The 25,965-nt window shown below is 40.1% G+C and overlaps 2 protein-coding genes across 7 annotated transcripts; both read left to right on the top strand.

Annotated features, from left to right (window-relative positions):
- Positions 1–470: 470 nt before the first annotated feature.
- Positions 471–25,713, top strand: ZCCHC8 (zinc finger CCHC-type containing 8). 6 transcript variants are annotated; one of them, XM_059677038.1, is made up of 14 exons: positions 475–1,399; positions 2,677–2,717; positions 4,796–4,870; positions 6,699–6,804; positions 8,144–8,221; positions 12,338–12,441; positions 12,558–12,623; positions 13,188–13,248; positions 13,707–13,849; positions 14,264–14,406; positions 17,010–17,131; positions 18,096–18,182; positions 18,446–18,557; positions 19,804–25,713. In XM_059677038.1, the coding sequence occupies exons 1-14, from the start codon at positions 1,199–1,201 to the stop codon at positions 20,583–20,585; spliced, it is 2,121 nt and encodes a 706-aa protein (XP_059533021.1). In that variant the 5' UTR covers positions 475–1,198; the 3' UTR covers positions 20,586–25,713. The 6 variants fall into 6 exon arrangements, with proteins under 6 accessions (XP_059533023.1, XP_059533025.1, XP_059533021.1 ...); XM_059677040.1 differs by lacking the exon at positions 4,796–4,870 and having other exon boundaries at positions 471–1,399; XM_059677041.1 differs by lacking the exons at positions 475–1,399; positions 2,677–2,717 and adding an exon at positions 1,445–1,710.
- Positions 11,106–11,541, top strand: LOC132222142 (cytochrome c oxidase subunit 6C). Its single transcript, XM_059677047.1, has one exon. It carries the CDS (start codon positions 11,160–11,162, stop codon positions 11,385–11,387), a length of 228 nt encoding a protein of 75 aa, XP_059533030.1. The 5' UTR covers positions 11,106–11,159; the 3' UTR covers positions 11,388–11,541.
- Positions 25,714–25,965: the final 252 nt, after the last annotated feature.

Below are 25,965 nucleotides of genomic sequence, written 5' to 3'. Positions count from 1 at the left end.
AAAAATTAACCCTGACATTCCAAAGGTACATTATCCAAAAAAAAAAGACAGGCACTGTTAAGGTAAAGATTGACCTTTGTCAAGAAATGATACCAGTCCAGGACAAGACTACATGCCGTAAATTCCCTTTAGGAAGTTTTATTTTCAGCCCTGGCTGGTTTGGCTCAGTGGAAGGTTCATGGGTTAAGTTTCCCAGTCAAGGGCACATCCCTCGGTTGCTGATTCAATCCCCAGCCCTGGTCTGGGTGCAATGGGAAAGAATCAATGGATGTCTAACACACTGACGTTTCTCTCTTTTCCTCACTCCCCACCCCCACCCCCCCATTTCTGCATCCCTTCCACTCTAAAAATCAATGGGGAAAAAATATCCTCAATCCCTGGGTCTTTTTTTTTTAAGTTTTAATTTCAGATCATTCTATGTAGTTTAGATCTCCCAAGCCTCCCCTGAGCTTGTCAGGTTTAGTATGTGATCCCCGTTTTTGAGCACAAGACATCTAAAATAGTTTAGCTAGTTTATTTTATCCTCACCTGAGGATAAGTTTGATTTTAGAGAGGGAAGGGGGAGACAAAGAGAAAGACATTGATGTGAGAAATATCGATCGGTTGCTTCCCATCTACACCCTGACCAGGGATAGACCCCACAACTTAGGTATGAACCAGGCTCCAACCAACCTCCCCATCTGGCCAGGACTATCTAGTTAGTTCTTCATGAAAAAGTAAAACAAGCCCAATAAGCTGAAATGACTATCCAAGATTACAAAGGTAGTCCGTGGCAAAACTGGAGTTCCATAGTTGTTCGGCATGCACACCAGAATGTGTTCGACTTTTCAGCCTTAGATGCATAACAAGGACAACCCATATTGTTTCAACACATTCTGATTTACTCTATCTAGCTTTGTTAACGTTTAGTAAGGAGCAATCCCAGTATGCAATGCAAACAATGAGTTAACAGTCAGTTAGAAACTACATGTCCCAGCATGCCATGCTCTCCAGCAACCTCGGAAGTGGGTATGAGGGACGCCATTGCATTTTGGTAGTTGCAGTCTTTCGGGACTGGCCCGCCCCTTGTGCCGCTTCCGGGGCCTACGTTTAAAGAAAACCCTACTGGGTGGCTTAGCGCCCTCGAGAGAGGTGCCGCCCTACGACCTTTGACCCCGGCCCGGGTGTCCAGCTCCTCGAATCTCTCCCACAGCCCAAAATGGCGGCAGAGGTGGATTTTGGGGATTTGGAGCTGTTCGAGGCGTTTGACCACCCAGAGGAGTCGCTCCCAAAGCCCGTTCACACGCGCTTCAAGGACGGCGACGGCGACGAGGAGGACGAGAACGGGGTTGGCGACACGGGGCCGCGGGAGCGGCTCCGGCAGAGCGAGGAAACGATCGAGCGGCTCCGCGCCGAGAATATCCTTCCCGCCCGCTGGGCCCGGCGCCCGGGCGTGGGGTGGGGGCCGTGCCCCGCGGGACGCGGGCGGAGATTCCACGGGGCCGGAACCCGGTGTAAATTGGTCTCGCCCCCTCGGGCGGGCTGGGAAGCGGGGGTTCGGGTTGCGTCAGCTGCCCCGGGGCCTCGGCGTCGACCTCCGGGCGACCCGCATCCGGACTCGCTTCTCCCGTCACCCGGTCCGGGGCCGGTTTTTAGGGTCATTTCAGACCCTCGCCACTGCGCGATGGTAGACTTTCTGGAGTCGCCCGCTTTCGTTTTCTTTGCAGCCGGGTTAGTTACTGCGGTCCCGTTACCGTTGTGTATTGGGGGATGTCGGGTAGTGAGACTTCGGCGTAGACCTCATGTATTTTTTACTTATTTGTGCGTGTGCCTGTGCACAGCTAGTGGTCCCAAGATGCAGAGTTTGGGGGCCTTGAGGAGTCGTGGGGTGCAAAGCGACATGGTTCATGGCCTGAGTGAGATTGGGGGTTCATGTTCAAGTTCTTCCACTTTGAAATCGCTTCCGAAGTGAAGGTGCGTTGCAAACCTGTAGGGAAAAGGCGCCAAATGTTTCCATTTGGCTTTATTTACCATGATGACAGCCTTTCTAGCAAGACTTGTCAGTGTGTTTGTTTACGGTCTTAGGGATTTTTTAAGAAACTGTACTGGTTATATATATATGTAATTTTGGTTCGGGTGGGTTTTTTTTTTCCTTTTGCAATTTTAAAGATCCCTCCAAGCGGTTGGCAAATTATCTGTTAAGGTTCCGAAGTCTGATTTTTTTTTTTTTCATGCTGCCTTTTTCTTCAATGTGTTACTATGAAAAATTTCAAAATACAAAAGTCGTTCCCAGTTTGTTGTGCCGCGTTTACGGTTTCGCATATCAGGATGCTTTGGCCTGGGGGCATTTCCTGAGCGAGTGAGTGTTGCGCTGCGGAGGGGACGCTGCTGTTCGAACGCCGCCGCTTTGGGTCCCGCCGGTGAGCCTCCTCCCAGCTTCAGGGCGCGGTGCCGTTGCAGGGTCCGTGTTGGACGGAATGAAAACTACTTGAATTTTGAGGTCCAAATGCCTAACCCTGCAGCAACAATACAGTATTGATTACAGTATTAATCTAAAGAAACTCAGTAACCGTGTCATCTTCCAAGTAGTTGCGTGTCGTTTAACATTCTGTCACCAAAAGTGAGAGTTAGTAGTTGAATTTTATGACCTTTATGAATGTTTAATGAGGGCTTATACTCCTTAACACGTAATAACATCAAGAACTTAAAAGAAAATTGAACATTCTGACTCGACCAAGGTATGAGGTCTTGAAATTACACCATAGTAGTCCTTTTTCCTTTTTAATCCTGATGTTCATCTCTAATCATAGTTTCTTTATAAAAAGGGTATTTAGGATTTTTGTATCATTTTTATATGTTCAGCCTACTCAAATCAGAATAATCCTTTTTTTTTTTTTTTAACTTATGGGTGTAACACTTGACATTCTCATAATTGCATTGAACCGACTTACTGGGCGAAAATATTTGTGGAACAATCCAGAACATTTTTTTTTTTTTATTGCTTAAAGTATTACAGAGAGTATTACATATGTCTCCTTTTAATCCAGAACATTTTGACTTAATGATCAGAACGGGCACATTGTCAACCCAGCTGGTTAGTCAACAAATGTTTCTGGGAAATCAGAATTAAAATTACAGTATTAATCTAAAATATTAGTTAAAGTACAAATATTTTCAGGCTTTCGGAATTTGGGGCTGCCGGATGCATGGTACCTGCTGGAGTAACTGACTGGCTTCCCTGGTGACTAGAAGTTTAAAATTTTAGAATTTAGATGCCTTTCAGAATAACTTCCCTGTGCCCTACCTTTATTCATCTATGTGAGCACACTTTATGGATTTAAACTAATTTTTGGTTAGTTATTAACTATTGACTATAACTACAATTCCTCAAAAATCATAATTTTTATATATTAAAATATACTTTAGATAAGCATGTTTTCCAATAGAGTTGATTATTTAAACATTAAGCATTTTAAAGTGGATTATAATCACCTGTGTTCAAATGACTACGGTGTCATGGGTTATGCCAATTTATAAAAAGTAAACATTAAAATAATGAAAAGGGAATTTATTTTTAGAATTAGTGTCCTCCATAGTGTCTGATAAAGCATTCTACAGAAAACCAAGGAAGAAAAAGAAATAAAATTATTTAGGGGAAATTTGTACCCCAAGTCTCTTGATTTGGATCAGAAGTTTCTCTATTTATCCAATTAACATTGCGTTTGTTTGGTTTTTACTTTATATTATGAGACATTTCAAAGAACATGAAAAGAAGAATCAATACCCATTTTTGATCACTTACATTCCCAGTGACTATTTTGCCATATTTTTTTCTAATCCCATGCGCACATTTCACCCCAAATATTTTAGCATGTATCTTTTTTAAAAAAATACTTTTTCGAGCATAACCACACCACCATTATCACACCTCGTAATTATCATGATTTCCTTGATAACTTTCCCAGCCCAGTACCTACTCACATTTCCTCAACTGAACGGCTTTATAGCTGATTGTTCAAGCTGGGCTCCAACCAAAGACCATGCAGTTACATGGGGTTTTACACATAGGATGTATCTTTTATAAACTGAAGTTTGCTCAGGTTGAAACAACTTTATATTTTAAATTTATTTCTCTACTTGATGAGAACAATTCCAAATACAGACTGATGTATTTCATATAGAAATATGAGGCAGGTGAGAAGGAATCAGAGATTCATCTGGTCCCAGGTTCCCGACGGGATATATTGCAGTTTTCCAGGTTGCTTTTTTTTTTACTTTGTTTTGCAGTATTTGAAAGTGAAATCCAGAACAGTATCCTTTTTCCATCTCGACTTTACAATCTTGGATTTGAGATATTTAGTGCAATGTGCTCTGCCCTCCGAAAATGACCTATCCATTTATTTATAAAGTGTGTATTTTTCCTATATAGTTCTAAGGCAAATTCACTCTGATTCTTTTAGAAATATATTCTTGTAATCTGCTGGTTTACCCATTCCTTCCCTTCCTTCCTCCTCCCTAATTTACAAAGAAACAGCCATCAGGTAAAGAAACTTTGTTGTTGAAAACTGAAAGGTTAACTGGTTTTTAATTTTTTGTGATACATTTTAAAGACATGTTATGTAAGGGATACCTCTGTGGAAAACCGTTAAAGTAGGTAAAGTGGTGAAACAGATTTTTCCTGAGAAAACTGTGCTCCTGGTCTTATACGGAAACTATTATCTTTGGTACTTGGGAATTATATAGGTCATGTGTTTATATGTATGTATGCAAGTTTTGCTTTAACTCTTCTAAGAATATGTTTTAACTTCTGTTTTAGTGGAATATTGGTGAACAACACTAAGTTAGATGGACCTTTGTTACAGATTCTATTTATGAACAATGTTATTTCAAAGTAAGTCATTTTCCCTTTTCTAAATATAATGAATTCATGTGCTTATGAAACAATGTCTTCTATAAGAATGCTGTTTTCATTTGTACTTCTCCCATCCTTATTCTTAAAATTTATGCAATCCTGATGAAGAGCGAGGACATTAGAATCATGTAAACTTGACTTTGGTTTCTTTCTTTCTGCATATCTGAGCCTGGGCAGATCACTGACCCTCTCTGCATACCAGTTTCCTCACTGGAAAACATGGTATGAATAGTGACCACCTCCTAGGTCGCGAAGTGATCACCTGTAAGAATCCAATAGCCTCTAATTCAGCGGTTCTCAACCTGTGGGTCGCGAACAATGAAAATACATCCTGCATATCAGATATTTACATTATGATTCATAACAGTAGCAAAATTACAGTTATGAAGTAGCAACGAAAATAATTTTATGATTGGGGATCACCACATCATGAGGAACTGTATTAAAGGGTCGTGGCATTAGGAATGTTGAGAACCACTGCCTAATTAAAAAACACTACCACCGCAACAATAATGTTAGCCATTTATCTTGCCATGTCAGGTAACAGTCTTCCCTGTTGGCTATCTTCAAAGCTTCCCCACATTATATATATATATATATTTATTTAATATATTTTTATTGATTTCAGAAGGGAAAGGAGAGAGAAGAAACATCAATGATGAGAGAGAATCACTGTTTGGCTGGTTCATAGATCGATGCTCAGCTCTTGAACCACACTGACCAGGCATGATATATTTTTTAATATCAAAACTAGACCTTTGCAGAAAGTCTTTCAGCATGCTTGAGTCTAGTATGACTGCATTCCTGCAGTGCTTGCTAGTGCTCTGAAATGGTTTGAGGCCCTTCCTCAAAGATTGGTTCTAGACATTTCAGACAGTTGCTTGCCTTGTCCCATGTCACTTAATCACGTTCTCTTATGTGCTGGGTAAAGGGAACCATACATAGAGTGGCACCTGTGGGGCAGGTCCATTACCTTCTTTGTCTCAGCAGAAGAGGAACCTGAGGGTCTGAGGGGAGGGGAAGCTGGATGGTGAGTGTAGCAGCAGCCAGATGCCCTGCACAGTTGGGCTCTAACACCATTGTCACCTTCAGATGAGAATCAGCATCTACTCTAGCTTGCGGCAGTCTAACTTGCGCACCACCCACCTGCAAAAATCTTAGAATGTCGGAGCTAAAGAGACAACAGATCCTCGAATCAGAAGAGGAAGTTGGCTGCCCAACTGCAGCCTAAGCTGGGTTCCTTCGGGACCTCCCACATGAGACTGAAGAAGTTTTATGAATGTGGTTCTTGAGCTGGAAAGCTGGAGGAAGTAGACCTCAGTAGTTTTGCTGGCATTGCGTTTTTGTCTTATTTTTCAAGTTTAATATTTATGCATTGTATTTCCTTATGTGTGCATAGGGAATCTCTGGGAGGAGGAGGATGCGGAAGAAACGAATGCATAGGTTGCCTTTGTGTGGCAGAAATAGGTGGCTAACAGACAGGGTGGGAAGGAGGCATTTAATTGTGTAACCCTTCCACTTCTTTTGGATATGGAACTACTTGCATGTATTGTGTATTTAGAAGTTAAATACATGAAACTTATTTAAAAGTCCGTTTATTCTTAGCGCAGATGAGCCAAGCACTATGTTGGGTTATCATAATTGTTTCGTGAACTTGGCACCAACTATAGATCCTGAGTGTTACAGAGTTAATGATTTGATAAACCTGAAACACAAAGTAACAAAATGACACGCGGCATAATCTTGACTTCAGTCTGTTCCTTGTTTTACTCATTCTGAATTCTGACCATTTTGTGCTCTCATGCAGGCAATATCATCAAGAAATAGAGGAATTTGTATCAAATTTAGTAAAAAGATTTGAGGAACAGCAGAAAAATGATGTGGAAAAGACTTCCTTTAATCTTTTGCCCCAGGTATTTCAAACTTAAGAGACTTTAAGATTAGTAGATTATGCTTTTCACTGGTAATTATTAGGCCACCAGGATCCTCTTAAATCAAAGCCAAAATGATGAAGATGGTCTGTTCCCCACCAGTCTTGCACCTGGCTTCTTTCTCTGTGGTCCGCCCAGCAGCCATGGGCTTTCTTTTGGATCGTGGCTCCTTTTCTCATGGGAGTCAGATTCAGACCTGACTGTATGAAAAGTTGAAGGCTTTTCTTTCATTTTCTAACTTGGACATGGGGATTTGTGTAGAAAACTAATTTTAGGCTCCTCCAAAATCTGTATTTCTTAAGTTTATAGAATATGGATTCTTTTTCCCTAAAGCCAGCATGTGCCGTCCTTTCCTCCCCCCGCCCCCCCACACACACACGTTAAATAAATAGCATGTCCAAATAAATTGGAGACATTTTACTCTGTGAATATTAGAGCATGAATTTATGTTTAAAAGATCAGAATTATGTTTGTGGGGCCTTTTTAAAATTAGAAATTAAGGTGAGTCTCTCAGATAAGGATCTTGAGCTGTCTATCTGAAGTTAGAGAACAGTATTCTGATTAAATTTAAAATCACCTTTAGTTTTCACCTATGTACAATTTTTTAAATAAATATTTTTATTGATTTCAAAGGAGGGAGAGGGAGAGCGAGATAGAAACATCAATGATAAGAGAATCATTGATCAGCTGCCTCCTTTACCCCCGCTACTGGGGATCAAGCCCACAACTCAGGCAGTGCCCTGACCAGAAATTGAACCGCGACCTCCTGGTTCACTCAACCACCGAGCCACACCATGCGGGCTATATACAATTTTTGAAGATTCAAAAAATGGGAAATACAGTTAACAATAAGAAAACACTAAATAATATTAACGTTTTGATTCAAGGTTCTCTTGAGAATATTTTGGTGGCTTGAGGTCAGTGAAGATGATAGTAGAATTGACTAGTAATATAAATTTACATATTTTAATCTTTCTGGTTATCTGATTTCAAGAGAAACGAAAGTCTGCCTTATCAGTTCAAATGTTGAAAGTTCCATAAGTTTATTAACACGAAAGTCATAGTATATGCTAATGCTTCAGAAGACAGTTTGTATATCTTTTTTAATTTCCCTACTTGTGAAATTTCTTTCATAAGCATTCCTACCTAGCTTAACTTAACTCACCCTAGTATGACCAAGTGAATTCAAACTTTTATATACCATAATGATACCATTGTGTATGTATTAGAAAATAAAGTGGGTGTGTCCAAATTGCTAATATTTGAGTTTTAAAGTTGAAACTTGGTTACCGTTTGTAATGTGTGTTTTTCTTTGTGTCAGCCATCCAGTGTTATGCTAGAAGAGGACCATAAAGTAGAAGGATCCTGTACCATTGAAAACAACAAGGAAGCTTTTAGTGTAAGTTTGGACATTTTAGCTTTGGAATTCTGAAGGTACATATTTCCTATCCTGTGTCAGTTGGGCAGCATTTAAATGATAATGTGGATAGTCACATGTCATCAGATGGTCACACATTCTTTCATTACATTTGTTACAAACAACCGTGTGGACTTCAACTTTTAAATACTATAGTTTGCTTTTTAATGACTATTTTATTGTGACCTGGAGGCACAGTCAACATTGCCTGGAGGACTTGATTCATCCTGACCGACCTCTCTGTGTTTATTTTCAAGAACTTGGAGGAAGGTATAGAAAACATGCTGTTGAACTTACAAATGGTTGAAGCTGAGAGGGGCACATAGTTAATATCACAGATGGCAGATAATGAAGTTGAAAACATTTTAAATAGAAGAAGCTTAACAGGGACGAACCTATGTATAGGCCTTTTCAGTACCTGTGCAGAAATGAGCAATGTCATTGCGATGCACTGGTGTGATTTTTTTGCAACTTACAATTTTTTTAAGATGATGATGTAAGCCTGGGTTCTATGAGAGGAAGACTAGTTTTCCTGTTTATGAAGTACTGTGTCCCATTGATCAACCACAGCTTTAGAAACATGGGGCTGCTGGCGTGATGAAGAGCCCATACATCTCATTGAAAAGATTTACAAGGGAGATCACATCTCTACAAATGCAGTGAAGGCTGTTATTTACAAAGGTGTCATTTTAGGTCATCCTATGCAGTGCCAAGTGGCAGAACTAGGCCAGTGATTGGATTGAGAACAAAGGCACATTTCAACTCAACGTTTAGTACGTAGGAATTTCTATCAGGCTTGTAAAAAACAAAGTGGTTTGTCTCATTTTTTTTAAAAAGCGAATTCCATGGTACTGGAGTCAAAGACTGATATGCTATCGGGCACTTTAAAGAAAGATTTCTGAATTTGAACCAGATCACTTTTCATTTCTCTTCTAAACTGAGATTCTGGGATTTAGTGGCACCTGCCTGGAAAATGGGAATTGTACACATTTGTTAATTTGATTCTTTATTTTATTTTGAATATATTTTTATTGATTTCAGAGAGAGGGAGAGAGAGATAGAAACATCAGTGATGAGAATCATTGATCGTCTGCCTCTTTCACGCCCCCAACTGGAGATCTAGCCCACAATCTAGGTATGTGCCCTGACTGGGAATTGAACCATGACCTACTGCCTGGAACTCTCCTCTCTCAAACTGCAGTGAGGCTCACTCCCTCAAATTACTCACGTCTTGGTTTAGAGAGGCTCAACCACTGAGCCAGGCTGGCTGGGCTAATGTTGTTCTTTAATAAATACTAATAAATATTTACTGAATGCTCCTTTGTACTATGGACTGTTGTAGGTTTCAGGGACATAGTAATAAAATTTTAAGAAAGGCAAAGTCCTTGCCCTCCTTGAATTACATTATAGTGGGGAAGGCAATGCTCTGAAGGAAAATAAAGCAGGCTAAGGAGTTAGTACCTGAGGGGTATTTGGTTTATATAGTGAGCACTTGGTGACAGCCTCTCTAGACCAAGACGTGAGTAATTTGAAGGAGTGAGCCTTACTGCAGTTTGAGAGAGGAGAGTTCCAGGCAGTAGAAGGAAGTGGAAAGCCCCAGGCAGAAGCACGCATACATTGCCCACTATACATAGCCAGTACTGTCTATTCTAAGCTCATTGCAGATGTTCCTCCTAAGGATACTGTCGTTCCTTTCATTTTACAGATGAGGAAACAGATATGGGAACTAAGTAACTTGCCAGTAGCCCCTTAGCTAGGAAGTGGTGAAGTCAGGATTTTCATCCATGCTTCTGACTGCACAGCAGATGATCTAGATCAGTGGTTCTCAACCTGTGGGTCGCGACCCCTTTGGGGGTCAAACGACCCTTTCACAGGGGTCGCCTAAATACATCCTGCATATCAGATATTTACATGACGATTCATAACAGTAGCAAAATTACAGTTATGAAGTAGCAACGAAAATAATTTTATGGTTGGGGGTCACCACAACATGAGGAACTGTATTAAAAGGTCGCGGCATTAGGAACGTTGAGAACCACTGATCTAGATCCTTACATTGCCTTCCAGGCCACAGTGAGGACTTCACATTTTACTCTGAGTGAGATGAGAAGCCATTGGAGGATTTTAAGTAGAAATGGGATGCGATATAACTTGAATTTATAAAAGAACTGGCTCTCTGTGGAAAAGTCTGTAGCTGGTTGCATATGAAAGCTGGAAACCAGTTAAGAAGTTAATGCACTTACCGCAGGTGAGATGAAATAGCTTAGACCAAGATGATGATGATGGCGATAAGAAGTGAATTCTAACCTGGAGATGCTTTGAAAGTAGAACTGATCAAATACTTTGATGAACTGGATGTAGAATATGAGAATGAGGGTAGTCGTAATGACTCCAGCTTTTGTCCTTGGCAACTGGAAGAATGTTGTTGCCTGTTCTGTGATGGGAAAGGCTGGAGGGAGGAGCAGGTATAGAGAGGATAGGGTGCTAGTGCGGTTTTAAATAGGTGAGTTTGAGAAGCCTCTTACATGTCCAGTGAGGGCTGTCAAGTTGGCACTGGCGTATACAAGGCTGGAGTCCAGGAGCAGTCAGACGACTTTGGGGGTTACCATCATTTAAATTATATTTCATCACACGGGTCTGGAATCACATAGAGGGGGACTAAGGGGTGGCCTTACAGAATGTAGAGAGATGGTTTATAAGAGAATGTTCTTATTCTTAGAAGGCCCATACTGAATACTGAATTACATAGGGGTGAAGTATAAAAATCGGAAACTGGAAACTAGGAAGTTATTGTACTCATCTCAGGCCAGATAAAATAATGGCTTATACTGTGATGATAGTGGTGGTGACTTACATTGTTTACACGGCTCAGTAAAAAGTAAATCTGAGGGTCGTTGGTGTGGGGGAGACTATAACTGCCATGTCTGCCGGTACTTTGCCAAAACCTCAGATGCGCGGCCTTCTGGCCAAGCGTCTGAGATTTCATATCGTTGGAGCCGTAATTGTATCCCTGGGGGTTGCAGCTTCCTATAAGTTTGGTGTAGCTGAGCCAAGAAAGAAGGCATATGCAGATTTCTACAGAAATTATGATTCCATGAAAGATTTTGAGGAGATGAGGAAGGCTGGTATCTTTCAGAGTACAAAGTGATCTTGGAATGTAAAGAATTTCTTCGGGTTGAATTCCACGGAAGTTTGTCACTGACCTGTGTTCCTGAACTATGAAACATGAATATTTGAGCTAAGGAATAGTTTATCTTGATAAATAAACAATGAAATACTGTGGAAAAAAAAAAAAAAGTAAATCTGAAAAAAAATGAGAGTATGTGTATGAGAGAGAAAACAGATGTGCGTACTAAAATGTCAATTAATGGCGAAACCGGTTTGGCTCAGTGGATAGAGTGTTGGCCTGCGAACTGAGAGGTCCCAGGTTCGATTCCGGCCAAGGGCGTGTACCTTGGTGGCAGGCACATCCCCAGTGGGGGCGGGGTGTGCAGGAGGCAGTTGATCGATGTTTCTCTCTCATCGATGTTTCTAACTATCCCTCTCCTTTCCTCTCTGTAAAAGATCAATAAAATATATTTAAAAAAATAAATAAAATAAAATGTCAATTAACAATTGTTAAATCTAGATGGAGGGTACATGAGTGTTCATTATACCATTTCTTCAACTTTTCTGTATGAGATTTTTCAAAAAAAAAAAAAAGAAAATGGAGGGAAAAGAAAAGACTGGGAGGAAAGGAAATGGAATCAATATACAGACAACTTTTCTGAGGGTCTTGTTGTAAGAGAAACAGAGAAATGGGGAATTGGAAGGAAAAGTGAGAGTTGTGAGCAAGTTTTTATTTTTTAAGTCTGGAGAGGGTACAGCTGATAGTATGATTCAAAGAGAAAATGCTCATTAATTGTGGAGGCATAGGGAAATATAAACATGTAGCGTTTACTTAACACATCAAAATCTGGCTCCTTTAACGAGGGAGTTGATTATTTCTAATAACTTCATCCAAAATAAATCGTTAAAACAATTAATCATAGTCTTACATTACTCAATGTCTTCTTTTTCCTGCTTCAATAGCAATATTTTTTGACTTGTTTTCTGCAGGTTGTAGGAAGTGTCCTGTATTTTACTAATTTTTGCCTTGATAAATTGGGGCAACCGCTACTAAATGAAAACCCTCAGCTTACCGAAGGATGGGAAATACCCAAGTATCCTACATAGTGAATGAAGATCTTTTATTCATCTTGCCATTAAGTTCACCTTTTAAAAGTGTTACCAAATTTTGCAGACAATGATAACCATTCCTTAATAAAATTTACTAAAGGTACCAGCAAGTCTTCAGCCACATTGTTTCTCTAGAAGGGCAAGAAATACAAGTAAAGGCCAAAAGGTTTGTGTGGGGAGTTGTTTTTATTTTGTTTTCTGCTTAAAAAAAAACAAACACAAATCATAAACTCCTTTAGCTTGAAAAGTTAATATTCTTTATTGCTGGCTTACTGTAAATAAATTACAGATTAAGCTATAATTTTAATATAGAGACTGTATTAAATGTTTAAATTGGTATTGATTGGAATTCATTGGTTAATGCCTAGTGTGTCTGGGTGGGTGGAAAGGTTTAAATTGTTGCTGTCACTGTGATTGCTGCCTTAAAACCATCTGCCCCTTTCCATGTGGCCTAAAGGAATATGATCTGTTTGCCTTGGTGCTTTCGGTACGAACCACTGGCAAAACTCAGAGGTAACAGATCAATCAGGAGCATCCAGTTCTTGGTTAAAAGTGCTGTTGTTTAAATCACCAAGTACGGGAGCTGAAAGTGTACCCATTGCAGATTTTAGTAATCTGTGATCAGTGCACTTTCTAAGTTCTGGTACACTTTGCTGTCATCTAGTATTTTATTGATTTGCTTTTATAGTTTCACTCACATTGTGAAAATCTTTGTTTTTTGACCAAATAGGCCAAGGCCTCACTGTTTCAATTGTGGTTCCGAAGAACATCAAATGAAAGATTGCTCAATGGTAAAGTTTTTTCCCATGAAAAAAAATATCTTTGAACCAGAGCTTTCTAGTGTTTCAACATATTTATGGCATTGTGTGATATGAAGAAACTTCCTCTGTTAATTTCCTGTGGTCTTGGATTTTGAAAAATTTACTTAAATTCTAAGGCATTAGATTGTTTTAAAACTTGATTACAGTGCTCTGTATTTGAAATGAATGGAAGATTATTAGTTAATTTTAGACTATATTTTTAAAACTTGATTTTATGTTATGGTAATACTGAGGTAATAAAACATTAAAGTGACTGCTTCTCTTTCTGGCTTATTTTTCTAAAATATCCAGCCTCTTTTATACTTGTTCCTTATACATTAAAAACTAAAATAATCTGCTTGACCTAAGCAAAGGGCTTAGATTTATTTAATTTCTGAAATATTTCTGAAGTGCTTGATACCATTCTTTTCAAATACATTACGATTCAGCCTCGGAATGCTGCTCGAATAAGCGAAAAGAGAAAAGAGTACTTGGACGCCTGTGGTGAAGCAAACAATCAGAACTTTCAGCAGCGGTACCATGCAGACGAAGTCGAAGAAAGGTTTGGAAGATTCAAGCCAGGCGTTATTAGGTACTTGTTGTCAGTTTCCCATAGAATGCCATTTCTGTTTCCCCAGTACATATTTGAGACATTGTGTATTTAGGGTAATTATCATTATGTAAGTTTTCTCTAGCAAGGCTCTAGATAATATACATCAAGTCATTTGAAAACGTTCATTGAAATCTTAACTACAAGGTGTCTCCCCAAAATGTATACATACACTTTGAATAATTATAAAGGTGGTGTTTATTAAAATACATTTCATTTTCAAATGTAATAGAATCTACAGACGTCGTGTGTATACGTATTTTTGGGCCACCTTGTGTATATTTGATAGACACCATGCCACATGCTGTGTAATGTAAGAATTATTTTAAAACATTGGAATAGTGTGTGTTTTCATCCAAACAAAGTATTTCATCTTCCCTTTTTCTTTATACTTAGTGAGGAACTTCAGGATGCACTTGGTGTGACAGATAAGAGCCTGCCACCGTTTATATATCGAATGCGCCAGCTAGGATACCCACCAGGATGGCTCAAAGAGGCTGAACTGGAGAATTCAGGGCTTGCGCTCTATGATGGAAAAGGTAATAATCAGGTTAGATAAGTCAACTTCAGTGTCATCTATTTTTTTAAAATTAAGGAATCAATAAAATGTGATAGGAATGTCTTCTTTAGTGTGTGCTGAGTTAACAACAACAAAAAATAACATGATGGCATTTTCTTTGCTTTGCAAAGAAGGAACTAAAATCTCACTGTGAATTGTCGGATGGTTATCTAGACCTGTTCAATGACTGCCTAGGCCAGAGTACCAGCTCTCCAGCTAGTGCCCCTAAGTTCTTGCCTTTCTCAGTAATGGTAACAGATATACCCACCAATGCCAGGAGATCTATAAAAGTTAAAATATATATGGCATCGCCCTAACTGGTTTGGCTCAGTGGATAGAGCGTCTGCCTGCGGACTCAAGGATCCCAGGTTCGATTCTGGTCAAGGGCATGTACCTCGGTTGCGGGCACATCCCCAGAGGGTACTGTGCAGGAGGCAGCTGATCGGTGTTTCTCTCTCATCGATGTTTCTAACTCTCTATCCCTCTCCCTTCCTCTCTGTAAAAAAACAATAAAATATTAATATATATATATATATATATATATACATATATATATATATGGCCTCTTATAATCTAGAATTCCTCTCTTAGATATCTACTCTAAAAATATTCACACTTGTGCATAGGGGACTTGGGTGTGTATATATTTTTGCATTGAACATGATAGTAAAAATTAAAAATAACATGAAGTCCCCACAGGAGAATGGCTAAATAAACCCCAGTAGATCTGGGCTGTGGAATCCCTACAATATTTAGAGTGGAATAAACCTGTATGAGCTGACATGGCAAAATCTCTGTGCAATGCCAAGTGGAAAGCAAGTTTCTGGATTACTTACACACTGCGACATCATTGATCTCATGTTGTGAAAAGAAAGAAATCCACGTGGATGAAACAATCCTGTGTTTTCTCTAAGGACTTATTTATGTAAAATATTTTTAAGAGATCTTGACCAAGAACCGTCTAGATTTTAGGGTTTAGCCACATAGATGCCTTCCCCGACCACCTCATTCACCCACTGTCCTCCAGTTTTTCTCACCGTGCCCTGTGTGCTTCCTGCAGACCCTGTCACCGTTTATATTTATTTCTGTTTTACTTGAGTGGTATATGTTTTCCCAACTAGATGGTAAGGTTTACAATTGCTAAAACCATATCCATTGTATTCAGTATATCCCCAGCATGTGGCACAGTGCCAGCCTGGCACATGGTAGCTAGTAAATAAATCTTTTTTTATAAAATGCAAATGTCTGAACCAATAGTCAGTGCTTATTCAAGCATAACAGTGCTTATCCATAACTGAGACAGGAAAAAGGATGGATACAGATTTTAGTTTTATCTCTAATGCTCTAAATATTTTTAAATGAAAATGTTTCTATATATTACTTAGGCAATTAAAAATAAAAGTATTTTTAGAAAATTTATCACATTACCAAAGAGGTATTTAGCACAGTCCTTTTAATAAATCTTCAGGTCATGCTAATATTCAAACTCTTTTCTTTTTTAGCTTATTTGTTTAGGTAGGGATTCTTTGGACAAAAGGCTGTGGATAATTCAGAGTTTCTTAAATCTATTTATTTATTTATTTATTTATTTATTTATTTTCATTTGTCTAGACCAGGGGTGGGCAAACTTTTTGGCTCGAGGGCCACAATGGGTTCTTAAACTGGACCGGAGGGCCGGAACAAAAGCATGGATCGAGTGTTTGTGTGAACTAATATAAATTCAAAGTAAACATCATTACATAAAAGGGTACGGTCTTTTTTCTTTTTCAGTTTTATTCATTTCAAACGGGCTGTAGTTTGCCCACGGCTGGTCTAGACCATGCATGCAGAAGAGAGAAAATGGCTACTCCATCTCAATTGACAATGGTCTAATGTTATTTTATCCCATGTGTATAAAATCTCTTTATTTTTATTTTCTTTTTTTAAAAATATATATTATTGACTTTTAGAGAGAGATAGAGAAATAGAAACATCGATGACCGAGAAACATCATCAATCAGCTGCCTCCTGCATGCCCCCACAGGGGATCAAGCCCGCAATCTGGTCATGTGCCCGGACCAGGAATCGAACCAGTGGCCTCTTGGTTTGACGCTCAGCCGCTGAGCTACACCGGCCAGGCTATTTTTTATTTTTTAAAATCCTCACCTGAGGATATGTTTTTACTGATAATAGAGAGAGAGGAAAGGAAATGGAGGGAAAAATAAAGAGAAACATCAAGAGGCCAGACCAGACCAGGAATCGACCCTGAAACCCAGGCCTGTGCCCTGACAAGGGGAATTGAGCCAGCAACCTCTTGGTATGCAGGACGACACTCAACCAAATGAGCCACTCCAGCCAGGTGCAAAATAGACTTAAGCAACCCATAGAAGAACCAGATTTGCCAGATATTAAATATTTTATCAAAGTAACACATGCATGTTGTTGAATAGTTCTGACTTAGTGGTTTGGACATACTGTGATTAAGGTCCTTCTCAGAACAATGCTCTTGCCATGAAGGTAAGCACCCTCCAGGTCTGCTTTTGGTCTGGAGAGAGATTTATATTGGCATCTAGCAATATTAACCCTTTTGATGGTCTGTAATAGATGCTGCTGATGGGGAAACAGAATCTGGAGAAATACAACACAATCAAAATGTCACTTATGATCTCTCAAAATTGGTAAACTATCCAGGTTTTAATATATCTACTCCCAAAGGAATTCCAGATGTAAGTGTATTGTTTCTTTATTCTTATGAGCTGTGTAAATTGTTCAAAATGTTAGCTTTATTTAGCAATTACTGTTACATAAAGAAGTAAATGTGTTCAACTTTTAAATTTTCTTTATGTTGACTAGAATCTTAAGTGAAATCTTATATACCTTAAAAAAATGGTGGTTTTTTTTTTTTTCAAAGTAAAGTTTTTCATCTTATATGAGAATGATTTCTACACTTTTTTTCCAACTCTTATGTTCCAAAATTCAACAACTAACTCTTGTGATGGTGGTGGTAGCAGTAGTATTTTAATTTTAAAAATGCATGGGCTAAATTAAGGGCTGAGTTGCCTGGCACAAGCCATCAGAGCCTCTGAAAGTGGATCCAAGACCTGGCCCACATGGGAATCCCCTTGCAGCCTCATAGGAAATGCACATTCTGAGTCCCTTAGACGTAATGGACTCAGTCTCTGGAATCTACAGGTTTGACAAGAGCCCAGAGTGATTCTTAGTAACAGTCACTGTTGAATGTGCTACTGGTGATGAGAGAGAAACGTGGGACCTTAAAGAGAAGTAATCAGTTTTGAAAGGGAAAGAACAGAAGATAGAAAACAGCACAAGTAAATGTGTCAGGAGGAATGAGCAGTGAGCAGTCGGGAGAGGGTTGAGCCAGCCAGGTCGGATAAGAGCCCTTGTTGGTACTGCTTATAACTTGTACCTGTAGTAAGCAGGACATTTTGGGGCCAAGTGATTTTTGTCAAGTAGCTCTTAGTATTCAGTCCTGACTGTTCTGTAGGCAGAGTTGAGGGTTTTTTTCCCTTCAATGCACCATTATTTTCATTGATTCCCCAAAAAAGGAAAAGTCACGTATGAAGCAGAAATGTAATTTGATACCTCCACTTTACCTTCTTTGAACAGAAATCTCAAAGCATGACGTTTCCTAGGTACACGCTTATTCCTTCCTTCTCTTCTCGTCGTTAGGAATGGAGGATGTTTGGTTCTATACCAATGCAGGCCTATCAGCAGAAGGACGTGTTTGCCAGTTACCTTACTTCAAACTTCCAAGCGGTAAAGAGACTTTCAGAGTCTTCTATAGAAACGTATTGCATGTGGCTGTGGGATTCTGTAATGCATTAGCATCTTATTGCCTCGCTTGCTCTGTATAAAAGCTCTTGCTGTTTCCTGGTGAATCAAAAGGAGAAGGTAGCTGCATTCGCCAGTGACATGGACTTGATTCTGGATTGGTTTTCTGCGTCATGTTTAAGTGAAGGGATGGGTGAAGTTTCATTTCTTGTCTGCCCGCTGTAACTGTGGTTTGGTTCCTCCGTTAGCCGAGTGTGAGGTCTGGCTCCAAGAGGTCTTCGTCTCGGTCCAGCCCTTGTAGTCCAAAGAAGCAGAAGGGGAGCAGCTCCGGTTCCCCCGCGGACATGGAGCTCGACTCGGGTAGGTTTCACCTCATCTTGTGATTTTATTGAGAAGGTAGAACAAATTCGCATGCTCCTGAGTTCTGTAAGAAAGAAGAAGCTCTTTGTGAGCACCAACTAAATAGTAAATTTTATTCTTGGAGATCCGAGCATCACCACTGTCAGCGGTAAAAGCTGGGTTGGAAGACATACTTGGTCTGAGAGATGCATGGGCCTGTGTGCTGGGTTCCTGAGTTAGGCAGACCTAGATCCCTCATCACCTTCTCTCCCCCTCCCCACCCTGCGCCCCAGCAGTCCTGCATCTGGCCTGGCCCCTCGGATGGGGCAGTGCTCGGAGACCAGCAGCGGCAGCTTGGTCCAAGGAGGTAGGCAGAGCCAAGCCAAGCTTCCCCAGTTATTCTTCCCAACTGTTTGTGTGGTTTTTTGTCTTGTTTCTAATTTTTATTGAATTTATTGAAGCGACAAACAGGAATGGCCTGAAATAATGTAGTGACTATGACAATCTTCAGGAAAGGGTGGACCCCGGAGAGCCAAGGACCTGGGTGCGGCAGAAGGAAAGGAGGACTCTCAGATGGTCAGCAGGGTTCAGTTTTGGAGTCTTTAGCCAGATACTGCTTGTGCTGCCATTAGCGAGAATAGCAAATTGGAGAAGAGTCCAAATTTTGAAAGAAGATCCTTTGTTTTGCACAGATTGGATCTGCTGTGTGTGGGGGACAGCCAGCTGGTGATGACCAGTGACCAGTTAGCTATATGAACCCACCGATCGGGCAAATAGTCTAGACTAGAGACACAGAATTAGAAATAAGCCCGAGGGTTGTCTCTGCCGCGTCTGCCTACCTGTGTTTCCTCCTGCCTTCCACACACTCAGCAGTCCAGCCAGCCTACATTTCCAGCCAAGCATTCTACTGCATTCTTTCGCGAATTCCATCTTCAGCTACAGGAGACAACCTAGAAATTATCCTGTATCTCCATGCTGTTGTTTGTAGTGTCTAGCTCTAACATGATGTAACAGCATGAAAACATTTGCCAAGGGGTTGGTTAATGTTCCTGGCACTGGAAGGTCCCGCAGCTTCCCCTGCAGGTGTCCCTGTTTTCAGGTGGCTTGAGGATGAGGTGAACGTCATGTATGAGAATCCACAGGGTTTTCCTCTTCAAGCCAGTTATTTTTGGCCATTGAATCTCTGACTATCCCCAAGTTCAAGTAATACATGTTAGTACAGCCAAGTGCTCTGACAACTGAAAGTTTCTTGCCTTTCTTATTGCAGATGCGGAGGCCCTGCGTGTATCTCCGAGTGGGAATGCTACTCGGTTTCAGCCACCATTGCCCCCTGACACTCCTCCACTACCACGGGGAACTTCGCCCACCTTCATTCCTCCGCTCCCCAAGGGCACCCCACCACTGACCCCCAGTGACTCACCACAGACCAGGACAGCACCTGCGCCCACGGAGGAGGACACACTGACTCTGGAAGAACTCGAAGAGCAGCAGAGGCGGATATGGGCAGCCCTGGAGCAGGCTGAGAGCATCAACAGCGATTCTGACATGCCTGTTGACACACCTTTAACTGGAAATTCGGTTGACTCTTCCCCTTGTCCAAACGAGCTAGAGCTGCCTGTCCCAGAGGGAAAACCATCTGAAAAGCAGGTGCCAGATGAGCCTGAGCCCGAGGAACAGGACACTTGTGCAAAGAAACCAGAAGTTGAACATCCAGAGAGTCCAGAGTCCGACGCGACATTGCTTTGTCGGCAGGACAAGGAGGAGTCGGCCGAGGGAGGCTCTGAAGGTGCGCCTCTCGATGACGGCAGTGTGGTATCGAACTGTGACATCAGGAACGGAGGCAGCCAGAAGCTCCTGCCCCTGGACCCCAGTCCTTCCACAGCCACGAAAACTCACAGTCCTATCCCTGATATGAGCAAGTTCGCAACTGGAATAATGCCATTCGAATTTGAGAATATGGCAGAATCGACTGGAATGTACCTCAGGATAAGAAACTTGTTAAAGAACTCACCCCGAAACCAGCAGAAAAACAAGAAGACTTCTGAGTAACTGCTTGACACAGCACCAAGACCTAGTTCATGATCTACACCTTTGTGTCCTGGTCACTAGTACTAAGTGGACAGATGAACCGTCTTCCTGTTTGTCCCTCCCATGTTTAAAAATCTGTCCGAGGCTTATTTGTGGCTTAAAGTCAGGCCTGTTTTTAATGAATGGAAAGATCGGGCTCGCTGGTTTACCGTATTTTATTCTCACTACTAAAAACGTGGGGGAGTGTAAGTATAGAGGTTTAGAGGTAGTTTGCTTATACTATTTTTGGGTTGTGAGTGTCCGTGCAGAGTGATGGTTTTTATCGTCTTTTGTACATTGTTTTCCCTTTCTACATTTTGCTAATTATCTTGTATATAAGTTTAATAGATCACTTTTTTAAAGAAAAAATTCTAACCATTTTAAATTCACATTTCAACTTCAACAACCAAATGAGAAAAATCAGGGATGAGCAGCTTTATCCCACTTGGGGTATTTTTGTAAGTGATTTACATACATCAATTTTAATGACCCTTTTATTTTTTTACAACTTCATTCTTCATATAAGCTTGCGACACAGGTATGATCGATCATCTTTGTGTACAAAGGTTTAATAAATTAGTTTTCAGATACATAATCTAAGACTTTGAATACAAAAGGTGATTCACAGTTAAATTAGTAAATAAAACCCTGTAAATTTGGAACTAAATTATGTGGTTGTAAAAATTAGTGGAACTATAAATGGAAGAAAAAGCAAAGGAAATATAAGAAATTGGAAAATTTGGGTGTTTTCAGTGGTTTTCAACCTTAAATATAAAGGAGCAGAATCTTAATCATTTTGAAAATAATGGAGGGCAACTAGCCTTTGTACCAAAAAAAAAAAAAAAAAAAAAAAATTCTGGACTTGAACCCCAGGATAAATAATAGTTAAAAGTAGAAAGTAGACATAAAAAAATTGCTTTTAATTATCAGGTCTATAAGAGCTGAAACAATGGGTGTGTGTGTCCCCCCCCCCCCTTTTTTTTTTAATTTATTGATTTTAGAGAGAGAGAAATATCGAATTGTTGTTTCACTTATTTACACAGTCATTGGTTGCTTCTTGTGTGTCCCCTGACCGGGGACCAAACTTGCAACCTTGGCGTATGGAGACAACACTCTAATCAACTGAGGTACCCCACCAGGATCTGAATCTGTTTTTTGCAGGGGGTTTTTGTCTTTATGTGCAATACTATTACATCTTTATAGTCAAGTTATGAAAATAAATATTTAAGTGATCTTGAACTATTAGTCTCAGGTAGTACAGGGTGGGGCAAAAGTAGGTTTACAGTTTGTATGAAAAATAATCCAATAATTAATAAATAAATATAGGAATAAACTCACATACACTGTACACCTACTTTTGCCCCACGTGGTACTATCCTGCTCTTAGGCCAGCAGAGGGGGCAAAATAGAACCATTCTGGCTTTAGTTTTCATTTTGACAACTTCAGTCATCCAATTGTTCTATAAACAGTAAAGGGAAGGGAAATTATATATGAAAGAGGAAAATTTATTTTCAAGGCCCTCACAGAACATGCTAGAAATTGAATAAAATGTTAAATACTTTGGGCTTTTTTCTCTAGGAGTTGAAGTACATAAAAGTAACCTCTTCTATGATCTTTATTACTCAGTAATTCTATCGGAGAAGTATATTGTCACCACGTTATGTATGTAACATAAGGAAATTTCAGGGGCATAGAGGTTAAAGTACGCGTCAACATCCAAGCAGCGGTGATGAAGAGGCCAGTCTTCAACCAGAGATTTGCCTGTTCCCTAAAACAGTGGTCGCCAACCTTTCAGACCTCATGGACCACCAGTGGTCCGTGGACCACCGGTTGGCGACCGCTGCCCTAAATTGCAGAAGTGGTTGTCTAAATGTGCCTTTAAAAAAAAAAAAAAGTTTTGCCCGGCCAGCGTGGCTCTGTTTGAGCGTCAACCTGTGAACCAGGAGGTCATGGTTCGATTCCCAGTCAGGGCATATGCCAAGGTTGTGGGCTCCGTCCCCAGTATGGGGCATGCAGGAGGCAGCCGATCAATGATTCTCATCATTGATGTTTCTAGCTCTCTCTCCCTCTCTCTCTATGAAATCAATAAAAATATATTTTTTAAAAAGTTTTGATTTTAGAAGAAAGGGAGAGAGAAACATCAATCAGCTGCCCCTGCATCCCCGCACCAGGGATCAAGCCAGGGCATGTGTCCTGACTGGCAACTGAGCCACACCAGCCGGGGCTAAATGTCCCTTTAAGTATTGCATTAGCAGAATCTGAACAACAGAGATATCTAACAATTATCTCCTTAGCATATGCCACAGATGGAATGTTAAGGTATGTTTGTGCTTTACCCCATTTACGCAATCACCATATTAGGTATGTTTTGTAAACTTCGTTTTTTTAGAGGAAATGCCTAAGATACACAGCTGGTAAATAACCTAGTGAATCTAAGTTTAGACCGCTCTGATCGCCACATCCATGCTCTTACAACCATTGTCCTGCCTCCTTGCCAAAAGCCCTGGTTTCTCCAAAAATTGGCTTCTAATTCTTTTTTTTTTTTTTTTAAATATATTTTATTGGTTTTTTACAGAGAGGAAGGGAGAGAGACAGAGAGTTAGAAACATCGATGAGAGAGAAACATCGATCAGCTGCCTCCTGCACATCCCCCACTGGGGAAGTGCCCGCAACCCAGGTACATGCCCCTGACCGGAATCGAACCTGGGACCTTTCAGTTCGCAGGCCGACACTCCATCCGCTGAGCCAAACCGGCCTTGGCTGCTTCTAATTCTTGATTCATTCAATTACATATTGAGGCAGTGATAGACTCTGCTTTAAGGAGCTTATACACTAGTGGGAGAAAATACTTCTTAGTTCCGAGATTCACTAAGTGGCCATGTGAGGAGGGAAGGTACCTGGGTTATTTTAGGGTGATGGGAGAAGCACTTAGGGAGGACTGGCTTCAAATTCACAGGGCCATGGGTTTAAGTTCATTTGGAGGGTATTTGAAGACTCCTGTCAAGAGAGAGCCTTTGAGCTAATCCTTAAAAGCGTAGGTAGGAGGATTTCCATAGACAATGAGCATCAAAATGTACAGGAAATCACCTGATTAAAACAAGCAGATACTTGCTGGGCCTGGAGTGGCTCGGTTGAGTGTCATACTGTGCACCGAAAGGTTGCCAGTTCAACTCCTGGTCAGGCCATACTAGTGTACCTGGGTCTCGGGTTTAGTCCCATATGGAAATGTTTCTCTTACATAGATGTTTCTCTCCCTCTCCCTTCCTCTCTCTGTAAAATCAATTTTTAAAAATCATTAAAAACAGAAACGAGCAGACACTCAAGAATTGTAGGATGGTAGAAAAAAAGACTGATGTAGAAAAGTTCACTGATGTAAGAACTCTTGATGCTTTACTATGGAGTTTGAATTTTATTAGGGAAAATGACCTAAAGATTTATCAGTGCAGTGACCTAATTGAAAATATCCAAGAGGAGTTTTAGGAAGAAAAATCCTGAAGCAGAATTCAGAATAAATTGGAGAGAGGAGACATTTTATAGAAGGGGGCCCAGAAAAATGGGAAGTAGTTGCCTTCCGAAGGTGCCCCATTTTTAAAACTTACTCTCTTGGCTGTATTTGAGTATATGAAGAATGTTGGATGGAGGAACAAGGTACTGTTTGGACTTGTCCATGCTGTGACAGGGCTCCAGGTGTGGTAGGTGAGGTCATAACCAAACACTTGTACTTCAGGATGGACTTGGCTCAGGGGTGGGGACCAGTTTCTAATCTTTGCCTTGGGGTGAAAGGAATGTGAGCTGTAATACACAGGCTGCTAAAACAAAGCCAGCTCTTTGCCACCTCCTTGCACAGGTAAGTAGAAAGCCTTGCTAAACTACCAAATGGCGGATTTCTTTTTTCAAAAGATTGCAGTTCTCTAAGTGCTCAAAGATTCAGTCTACTTTCTACCAACAAGAGCCTTCCTCCTCGTTGGTTCTGTTCTTCAGGTTCTCGGCTGGAATCATTTGTCCCTTCTGTCTCCTCCTGTGTAGATTGTCATTAGAAGGTAAAACAAACAAGGGTGTTGTAACAATTGTGAATACCCAAGTAGCTTGTAAGGCGTGACTCTGTTCTCAAGAACCCATGTCCACACAAGCTGTGTTTTTCTTCAGCATTTAGAATTATTTTTTCCTTCAACTTAATAGATTTGTTGGAATTAGTGGTATAAATTCACTTTTAAATGTTTAGGATTAAATTATTTTGTTAAAGTGTTTATAGTGTTCAATTACAGAGCCATGACTATATTCTTAATAAATCAGAAGTCTATGAACAAGCATGCTTTGTAAGTCTCCAGCAATCTAGCTAGAATATTGGAATATCAAAAGTGCAGCTGTCCAAAAAACAGGGTCTTTTTTTTCTTTTTTGTCTCCAAAAGAAATAACTGCATTGGGGTGGGGGGCAGAGAATGAGGCTATAAGGTTAAATTAGAGTGAAAGAAATCCTTCCTTATAGTGTTGTAGAGCATGTCTTTGTAATTCACACTTGGATTTGAATCTATGGGTTTTATAATTTAGAAAACAGCCTTTCTGTAAAATTCACATCTCATACCCTCCCATTAGCTGGTGTTAAATGTCTAGGCTTTAGGTCCCACTTTTAGTGCATTTTCATTTGCAATTTATACCCTTTTATAACCATTTACAGAGTAAATTAAGGTGAAGATGTTTTATTTTTCTTTATTTAAAATGCTTTTTAAATTATAAGTGGAAGGAGTAACAAAGCCATGCATTTGAAGGAGAATAACCCATAGATAGGACACCCAAATTGTTTCTTGTCAAATTTATTTTCTCAGCAAGACATTTTCTAAACCCAAAATGTTTATTTATTCCCCAAAATGGAAATTCTTGATTTTGTTGCTGAATATAAATGTAATATATATAAATATATATATTTGTTTCATAAATGTAAACAAACAAGTAAAAGTCCTTTATATATATAAAATCACAAGTTTCAGTTCCCATTGCTCGATGTTCACAGTTTGGTATAACTTTTTCTGAGCAAATACTAAGAATTTTTTTTAGTATTTTGTATATATGTCTTATAAGTATGTGTTTTAATAAAAGTGAGATTATGCTACACTTTCCTTGTCAGTATTTGAAATCTATTATTTTTTTAAAATACATTTTTTATTGATTTTAGAGAGGAAGAGATAGAAACATCAATGATAAGAGAGAATCATTTGCTCAGCTACCTCCTGCAAGCCCTCCACTGGGGATCGAGCCTGCCACCTGGGCATGTTCCCTGACTGGGAATTGAACCATAATCTGCTGGTTCATAGGTTGATGCTCAACCACAGCCAGACCAGTAGGGCTGAAATCCTTTTTTATTTT

This window comes from Myotis daubentonii, chromosome 19, assembly GCF_963259705.1.
Source record: "Myotis daubentonii chromosome 19, mMyoDau2.1, whole genome shotgun sequence".
Lineage (NCBI taxonomy): Eukaryota > Metazoa > Chordata > Mammalia > Chiroptera > Vespertilionidae > Myotis > Myotis daubentonii.
The sequence above is the reverse complement of the archived record's forward strand: the minus strand, read 5'-3'. Positions and strand labels throughout refer to the sequence as shown.

Coding starts and splice junctions, on each gene's coding strand:
- LOC132222142 (XM_059677047.1), top strand. CDS start 11,160: ATGTCTGCCGGTACTTTGCCAAAACCTCAGATGCGCGGCCTTCTGGCC.
- ZCCHC8 (XM_059677038.1), top strand. CDS start 1,199: ATGGCGGCAGAGGTGGATTTTGGGGATTTGGAGCTGTTCGAGGCGTTT. Junction 2,718..4,795: donor AACATTCTGACTCGACCAAG/GTATGAGGTCTT, acceptor CTTCTGTTTTAG/TGGAATATTGGTGAACAACA. Junction 12,442..12,557: donor GAAGGATGGGAAATACCCAA/GTATCCTACATA, acceptor AATTTACTAAAG/GTACCAGCAAGTCTTCAGCC.